The following is a 9,592-nucleotide window of genomic DNA, read 5'->3' as shown; positions in this document are numbered from 1 at the left end:
AAAGTGTGGTGACCAGAACGGGACGCAATACTTCAGTTGTGGCCTAACCAGCGCTTTATAAAGATTCAGCATAATTTCTCTACTTTTGTACTCAATACCTCTATTTATGAAACCCAAGATCCCATATGCTTTGCTAACCACTCTCTCAATATGTCCTGCCACCTTCAGGGACCTTATGCACATTAACTCCCAGGTCCCTCTGTCCCTGCACACTCTTTAAAACTGTGCCAACCCCGTTCCTTCTGCCAAAATGCATCACCTCACACGTCTCTGTATTAAATTCCATCTGCTACTTGTCTGCCCATTCTGCTAGCCTTTCTATGTCCTGTTGCAGTCGATTGGTATCATCCTCACTGTTTGATACCAATCAACTGCAACAGGACATAGAAAGAAATAGTGCCATGGAATCTTTTATGTCCACCTGAGAGGGCAGACGGGGTCTCGGTTTAACGTCTCATCTGAAAGACGGCACCTCCGACACTGCAGCACTCCCTTAGTACTGAACTGAAGTGTTAGCCTAGATTTTAGTGCTCAAGTCCCTGGACATGGAAAGAACAAAAGGGAAGGTCTGTGATAGGGTGGAGGGCAGGAGTGATTAGGAGGGATGATGGTGCAAGGCTAAAGAGGCTGATAATGGGAGATAATGCTGTTTATATCAGGCAGTGTTTGGTGGTTAGGGATCTTTATTGGCTAGTTTTGTTTTGACTTAAGTAGATACAGAAGGTGTTTAACAAATTGGCAGAAATGCCTTTCTCAAATTTGAGGAAAGGCTGGAATGGAATGCTATTTTACCAAAGAAAAACCTATTTTTAAATAAGTATTCTGAATAAAAATGCATTCAAGAATGGATTCATCATAAAGCAAATTATTTTATCAAGGAAAAGCTTGTGAGGACTCCACTACTGGTACATAATTGGTAAAGTGAATGGCAACTGGTATTTAATATTGTGAAAAGCAAAATATACACATTCTGAAAGTTAAAATGTGATCACACAACTAAATGTCTGTTATTGGAAAGAAAAGAGAATTAAGTGTGTCAATTGATTATTCAAAGTGTAATCACATTATATGGCTGCAGTTTCCAAGACAATATAATATTGTGGGGTTTACATGGATCTATTCAATATAAACCAAAGCAGAACCTATTGATAACTCTATATAACATTGGTGAGACTACACGTGGAATGCTCTATCCAGTTTGTTTTCCATTGTAGCTATGAATGACAGAGCCATTGGTTATGGTCCAAACAAAGGCATCAGGATGATGCTAGGTTTTAAGTCAATGAGCTATGAAAAGAGGCTCTGAGAAGTACATCTGCTTTAGTTGGAAAATAGACAATTAAATGGATGGGAGAGGAAATGATCTGAGTTTTCAAATTCAACTTGTGAAGGGAATATACTGAACTGGGTGAATGAAATTAGGGGAGACAATTATAAGCTGACAAGTCTAAATATTATTAAAGAAGAAAACACTCCACACTTGAACCTATTAATATAAGAAGTAAACTACTAGTACCGTGAATGCTGTGATTAACTTCAGCATCTTTCTGTTAAGGAGAGAAAAATCAGTTTGAATTCCCAATTCTGATCACTGTCCAATGAACCATACAAGAAGTGTATATATGTGGCCAGGATCAAGCTCAACTGTGATGTTTCTCCGAAGACTGCCACTACTTAATGTCCAGGATCACATATGAAGATGTACCACTCAAACAAAATACAAGAAGGTTCCTCAGCATGAGTCACAGCCTTCAATGGAGTAGGTAAGGGCAAGAATCACAGAATCACAGAAACCCCACAGTGCAGATAGAGGCCATTTCGGCCCATCGAGCCTGCACCGACACATATCCCACCCGATCCCCGTAACCCCTACACTAACACATATCTCACCTTATCCCCGTAACCCCACGTATTTAATCCCCCTAACACTAAGGGTCAATTTATCATAGCCAATCAACCTAACCCGCACATCTAGAACAAACTGCATTAAAGTAGGCTTTGTTGAAATATTCAAAAAAGGAAATGGGCTGATCCTTAGCTCAATAGGGAGCAGTGTTGTATGATTGTGGTGCAGAAACTGGAGAAGAAATGGTCTGAGGGCATCTAAACATGACCTAAACATCAAGCTGAGCTAAATGGCTAAGAACACTAACAAGTGGAAAGAATAAAATAAAAGTGAAGTCAACAATTGGAAAAATGGAAAAATATTGACAAAAGTAACAATAAAAAAATACGTGTTTTTGTGAGTTGATTGTTGGGATGTCATTGGTGTATGTATCATTAAGGACTACCTGATTAGCATGGACTGATTAATAGCACCATGGGAACTGTACAATCCATACAACGCTACAATCTCTGCAATCATACAACTCCACATTCTTACAGATACAAATTTGTAATAGTAAAACAAACCTTAAAGCATTTCACAACCATTTATTAAATTACTTTACAATGCACTGATTATTCTTGTGTAGGCAAAAATCTGCCAATTTGCACAGTTGAGGACTCACAAACAGCAATGACATGAATGACCAGTTAATCTATCTTGGTGGTATTGGTTGAGGGAGGACTGTTGTCCAGGACACCAGAAGAACACCCTGGACTACTGAAAGAGACAGTGGGATCTCGGTTTAGCTTCTTATCTAGAGGATGGGATAGGCAGGTTAATCATTATTAGTATGTGTCCTAATCAATTATTCCATTACCCTTTTCTATGAAGATGGTTTTTAATAAGGTGCTTATTTACTGTGGAGTTCATCCTCTACCATACTTTCTCTTTATAATTCCCCCATTTGCCTTAAACACAAAGTTGACAGGCACAGAAAGTTCCTATCTTTTCCTTCCTTGTTGACTTACCAAAATTCAGTTAGGTTCCACAGTTTTATCTTTCTAATGCTTCTGTCCATTATTTGACTGACATGATCTGTCACATCACCCAACCATCATTCCACTGATACATCTTCTCTGTGCCTGTTTTTTCCCCCTCCCCTCCACCGATTTCTGGTTTCATTAATATGCCTGTTCTCTTATATTTCAGTTTGGAAGAAGGGTACCAGTTTGAAACATTGACTGTTCTTTGTACAAATGCTGTGTGTTTCCAGCTTTTCTACTTTTGTTGCAGATTTCCATCATTGTGCTTTTCCTTTGATGGGAACTAGGTGTAATATCTCCAAGTTTGCAGATGACACAAAGCTGGGTGGGTGTGTGTGCTGTGAGGAGGATGCTGAGAAACTCCAGCATGATTTGGACAGGTTGGATGATTGGGCAGATGCATGGCAGATGCAGTATAAATGTGAGGTTATCCACTTTGGTGGCAAAAACAGGAAGACAGATTATTATCTGAACGGCAATAGATTGGGAAAAGGGGAAGTGCAACAAGACCTGGGTGTCCTTGTGCACCAGTCGCTGAAGGTAAGCATGCAGGTGCAGCAGGCGGTTAAGAAGACAAATGGTATGTTGGCCTTCACAGCGAGAGGATTCAAGTACAGGAACAAGGATGTCTTGCTGCAGTTGTACAGGGCCTTGGTGAGACCACACCTTGAGTATTGTGTGCAGTTTTGGTCACCTTAACTGAGGAAGGATGTTCTTGCCATGGAGGGAGTGCAGCGAAGATTCACCAGATTGATACCTGGGATGGCAGGAATGACGTATGAAGAGAGATTGGGTCGATTGGGCTTATATTCACTAGAGTTTAGAAGAATGAGAGGGGATCTCATTGAAACTTATAAAATTCTAACAGGACTAGACAGACTAAATGCAGGAAGGATGTTCCTGATGGCGGGGGAGTCCAGAACCAGGGGGTCACAGTCTAAGGATAAGGGGTAAGCCATTTAGGACAGAGATGAGGAGGAATTTCTTCACCCAGAGAGTGGTGAACCTGTGGAATTCTCTACCACAGAAGGCAGTTGAGGCAAACTTATTAAATATATTCAAAAAGGAGTTAGATATATTTCTTAAGGCTAAAGGGATATGGGGAGAAAGCAGGGACAGGGTACTGAATTTGGATGATCAATCATGATCTCATTAAACGGCGGAACAGGCTCGAGGGGCCGAATGGCCTAGTCCTGCTCCTATCTTCTATGTTTTAATGTATTCATTATGGTCCTGCAAACTGCAATGTGATAATGACCAGATAATCTGTTTTTTAGTGATGTTGACTGAAGGATAAATGTTGGCTAGGACACCAGGGATAACTCCCCCTACTCTTCTTCGAAATAGTGCCATGGGATCTTTTACGTGCACCTGAGAGCAGGTTTAACATCTCTTCCGAAAGACGGCTCCTCAGACAGTGCAGCACTCTCTCAACACTGCACTGCGAGTGTCAGCCGAGATTTTTGTGCTGAAGTCCCTGGAGTGGGATTTGAACCTACAACCTTCTGACTCCAGAGGCGAGTGCGCTGCCCACTGAGCCACAACTGACGCAGCGTCAGGAATGGGGCAGCGCGCCCCCTGGCGGCCAGCGGCGGGCACGCTCCTCACTGTCGATGCTCAGGATTGATAAAGTTTCGGGTTCAAACAGGATGTGACGCAGCCGTGAGTAAGATGGCGTGAGGCGGCTGCTCGTTTGCTCGGAGATTCCCCGCTCCCGGAGCCGCTGACGGCCGGTCGGCGACATGAGCGACGTCATGGAGAAGACGCTGTCGGCGCTGCCGAGTCTCCTGTCCCTCGACCCCGCCGCCTCCAGACTCGGAGCCTTAATCCGGGGCGTCACTGCACTGGCCTCAAAGCAGGTGGGTCTCGGGAGCCGGGCCCGGGGCACAGGATGCAGGGTACAGCTCCCAACCCCGGGCACAGGGTACAGCTCCCAACCCCCGGGCACAGCGCCCAACCCCCGGGCACAGGGTACAGCTCCCAACCCCCGGGCACAGGGTACAGCTCCCAACCCCGGGCACAGGGTACAGCTCCCAACCCCGGGCACAGGGTACAGCTCCCAACCCCGGGCACAGGGTACAGCTCCCAACCCCCGGCACAGGGTACAGCTCCCAACCCTGGGCACAGGGTACAGCTCCCAACCCCCGGCACAGGGTACAGCTCAGAACCCCCCAAACCCGGGGCACAGGGTACAGCTCCCAACCCCCGGGCACAGGGTACAGATCCCAACCCCGGGCACAGGGTACAGTTCCCAACCCCGGGCACAGGGTACAGTTCCCAACCCCGGGCACAGGGTACAGCTCCCAACCCCCGGCACAGGGTACAGCTCAGAACCCCCCAAACCCAGGGCACAGGGTACAGCTCCCAACCCCCCGGCACAGGGTACAGTTCCCAACCCCCGGCACAGGGTACAGTTCCCAACCCCCGGCACAGGGTACAGCTCCCAACCCCCGGCACAGGGTACAGCTCCCAACCCCCGGCACAGGGTACAGCTCCCAACCCCGGGCACAGGGTACAGCTCCCAACCCCGGGCACAGGGTACAGCTCCCAACCCCCGGCACAGGGTACAGCTCGGAACCCCCCAAACCCGGGGCACAGGGTACAGCTCCCAACCCCCGGGCACAGGGTACAGCTCCCAACCCCCGGCACAGGGTACAGCTCAGAACCCCCCAAACCCGGGGCACAGGGTACAGCTCCCAACCCCCGGGCACAGGGTACAGCTCCCAACCCCCGGCACAGGGTACAGCTCCCAACCCCCGGCACAGGGTACAGCTCCCAACCCCGGGCACAGGGTACAGCTCCCAACCCCGGGCACAGGGTACAGCTCCCAACCCCGGGCACAGGGTACAGCTCCCAACCCCGGGCACAGGGTACAGCTCCCAACCCCGGGCACAGGGCACAGCTCCCAACCCCCGGCACAGGGTACAGCTCCCAACCCCGGGCACAGGGTACAGCTCCCAACCCCCGGGCACAGGGTACAGCTCCCAACCCCCGGGCACAGGGTACAGCTCCCAACCCCCGGGCACAGGGTACAGCTCCCAACCCCCGGGCACAGGGTACAGCTCCCAACCCCGGGCACAGGGTACAGCTCCCAACCCCGGGCACAGGGTACAGCTCCCAACCCCCGGCACAGGGTACAGCTCCCAACCCCGGGCACAGGGTACAGCTCCCAACCCCCGGCACAGGGTACAGCTCCCAACCCTGGGCACAGGGTACAGCTCCCAACCCCCGGCACAGGGTACAGCTCAGAACCCCCCAAACCCGGGGCACAGGGTACAGCTCCCAACCCCCGGGCACAGGGTACAGATCCCAACCCCTGGCACAGGGTACAGCTCCCAACCCCCGGGCACAGGGTACAGCTCCCAACCCCCGGGCACAGGGTACAGCTCCCAACCCCGGGCACAGGGTACAGCTCCCAACCCCGGGCACAGGGTACAGCTCCCAACCCCCGGCACAGGGTACAGCTCCCAACCCCGGGCACAGGGTACAGCTCCCAACCCCCGGCACAGGGTACAGCTCCCAACCCTGGGCACAGGGTACAGCTCCCAACCCCCGGCACAGGGTACAGCTCAGAACCCCCCAAACCCGGGGCACAGGGTACAGCTCCCAACCCCCGGGCACAGGGTACAGATCCCAACCCCTGGCACAGGGTACAGCTCCCAACCCCGGGCACAGGGTACAGCTCCCAACCCCCGGCACAGGGTACAGCTCCCAACCCCCGGCACAGGGTACAGCTCCCAACCCCCGGCACAGGGTACAGCTCCCAACCCCCGGCACAGGGTACAGCTCCCAACCCCCGGCACAGGGTACAGCTCCCAACCCCCGGCACAGGGTACAGCTCCCAACCCCCGGGCACAGGGTACAGCTCCCAACCCCGGGCACAGGGTACAGCTCCCAACCCCCGGCACAGGGTACAGCTCAGAACCCCCCAAACCCGGGGCACAGGGTACAGCTCCCAACCCCCGGGCACAGGGTACAGCTCCCAACCCCTGGCACAGGGTACAGTTCCCAACCCCGGGCACAGGGTACAGCTCCCAACCCCCGGCACAGGGTACAGCTCAGAACCCCCCAAACCCGGGGCACAGGGTACAGCTCCCAACCCCCGGGCACAGGGTACAGCTCCCAACCCCGGGCACAGGGTACAGCTCCCAACCCCGGGCACAGGGTACAGCTCCCAACCCCGGGCACAGGGCACAGCTCCCAACCCCCGGCACAGGGTACAGCTCCCAACCCCGGGCACAGGGCGCTCTCTCAGTACTGCACTGGAGTGTCAGCCTAGACTTTGTGCTCGGGTCCCTGGAGTGGGACCTGAACCCACAACCTTCAGACTCGGGTGTTGGTGCTACCACTGAACCATGGCTGGCACCATTGAGGGATGAGTGCTGGCCAAGACACTGGGAGAACTCGCTGCTCTTCAAATATTCTATGGTTTTTTTTAACATCCACCTTAAACCTTGATGAGAGTTTTAACTCTCAATCTTTGAGCCAAAAGGAAAGAATGTTAACAGCTGAGCAAAACTGACACTTTAGGGAAAGATTAGGCATTACTTAAATTGTAGATCCACCTAAATCTGAGAGTGAAGTATCTCACAGTAGGGGATATTTTTAAACCACAGTCAGAGCTGACAACATGGGGAATAGATTGGAAGTGACATTTACGATCAGCAAAAGTGTTACATGAGAAGTTTGTATTGCAGCCAGCACTGATGTTACATTAAGTTGTACGGTGACAGTTTTTACTAAAACTAAGACTGAACTTATGGTACGCTCTTTCAGAACTTAAAGCAGTGTGAGATGGCCTCCTGCAGAGCGTGTCAAAGCTCAGTGCTTTTGTGCACTTTGTCTTCTGAGTTATACTGCCACTCTTGTATCGAGTTACACCCAAAACCACTTTACATTGGTGCAAAAGTGGCAGCCTGATATACACAAAATAAATCAAAGGTGCTAAGTATACTGATTGTGCTACTGTACTGCCTGTTTATACATTTAAAGTGTCTTGATAGTATCATCTGTAAAACCTGTTTTCTCTTCATAAATTAAATTAGTGGTGCTAATAGGCTAGTGAATAAAAATTACTGGTACTCTTCACTTATATTATCACTTATACTAACCCAGTTCTAAATTGTCACTGAATATATTGCAAATGATCACAATATTCTCTTTCAAAATACATAGACAATTTTTTATAGAGGGATATTACCAGAAAAGTTCTTACAAAAGATTGTACATAATCCTCAGCTATTTTGAAGTCTAATGCAAAGAAAAGCTGACCCAATCCAAAAATAAATGGTTTTACATAATAATTACCAGGAGTGATTACAAGTCTGCAGTTTAATCTAGAGGTTGAGAAGATTTTCTAACCCATGAAAGTGAGGGGGTCTCCAATGGCTTATTTTATAAATGGTGCTACCCATTACAGAAGTCATCCATACAGACCAGAGAGATCCAGCTTTCCCTGTTTGCACTATTAAGTCATCTCAGCCAGCGTGCTGGTGGGGTTTCTACAGTTCTCATTATCCCTGTGCCGATCAGTTTCCCACTCCCAGATCCAGTAATTCCTGAAGGAATAAAGATCAGAGGAACATTGGGCGAGGACAGAATTAGTTCAGGCTGGCATGTCTTCCCACAGTTGAATAGCCTATTGACGCTCACTATTTAGACTCAAACACGAGGAATGGCCACTTGGCGAGGTAGCAGAAGTTAGCTGGTGCAAGTTGAATCATGGCTAAGCAGGAGTTAGTACTCCATGGCGGAGGGGAGAGAATTTCAACAGAGCGGATCTTGAGCAAGTTCAGTTAGTCTTGAAATCGTTCCCCACTGCCCGTCGTCGTTTTGGGCTAATTTTCTTTTGCTGACAATGGACAGCAGTGCCCTTCATGCCCATGATGTCTGTTGTGCCGGATTATCATCACAGATTTATCAAGAAATAACCTGCAGTCTATTGCTGGGAAATTCTATTTTCACATTATACAGTGTCACCGTACTCTTGCATGTATTTCAACTGAGGGTAGTTACGCAGTATCTCCTATTGCTCAAGTTTTAGGTATGCCATGCAAAATAACAGATGGCTGAGAACTTGTACTCGAGTTTAAGATAATGTCACGACTATTTATGTCCAGATTTCAATATAAATCAACTGTTCCAAACAAATAATGTTTGTTTAAAAAGTATTTAGAAAACATTGGTTTGTCATAGTGTAACAAACCAAAAAAGCAGTTGCAGTCGCGCAGTAATCTGAAAGGTCCCACGCAGGCCACTCACCGTCTTTTACATTGTAAATACCGCACATGCGCAGAGATTTAAAGGGACCACGCATTAAAAGAAACAGGCTGCGCGGAACAAAGCGCAGCTCACAGGGAACATTGGTTGGGGCATTCTTAAGAATATTTGTATTTTGATCAAAAACAGAAGATGCTTGAAATATGCAACAGGCCAGTCAATATCTAAATGGGGAAGAGGGGAATGTTTTGAGTATAATACTTTGCCAGAACTGAAGGTTTTTGTTTGCTTGATACAGAATGCAGCATTCTTCTCGGTAAACCCAGAGAAGTGAGGTGCAGAGAGAGCGACATAAACATTTATAATTATTACATGTTATTGAACATTTGTATATTATGTTTCTCTTGATGCATAGTTTCCCTGTCTCTCCAATACGTCGCTGAGACTAATTTCTCCTGTGTACTGCTGGGGGTGACGTTTACACAATCTTTTCACCTTCGTA

The 9,592-nt window shown here is 48.5% G+C and overlaps 1 protein-coding gene across 2 annotated transcripts in view; it reads left to right on the top strand.

Annotated features, from left to right (window-relative positions):
* The first annotated feature begins 4,522 nt into the window (after positions 1 to 4,522).
* The window catches only part of ap4e1 (adaptor related protein complex 4 subunit epsilon 1), a 62,401-nt gene continuing 57,331 nt past the window's right edge, over positions 4,523 to 9,592 (top strand). For both annotated transcript variants that reach the window (XM_085968640.1, XM_085968638.1), the window contains exon 1: positions 4,523 to 4,730. In XM_085968640.1, coding sequence (XP_085824766.1) covers positions 4,614 to 4,730 — 117 coding nt within the window. In that variant the 5' untranslated portion in view covers positions 4,523 to 4,613. The remainder of the gene's footprint in view (positions 4,731 to 9,592) is intronic.

This window comes from Somniosus microcephalus, chromosome 27 (assembly GCF_052327205.1).
Source record: "Somniosus microcephalus isolate GS21.2 chromosome 27, FLI_Smic_1.0, whole genome shotgun sequence".
In the NCBI taxonomy this organism is placed as follows: Eukaryota; Metazoa; Chordata; class Chondrichthyes; order Squaliformes; family Somniosidae; genus Somniosus; species Somniosus microcephalus.
Note: the sequence above shows the minus strand (reverse complement) of the source record. Positions and strands in the feature narration are given on the sequence as shown.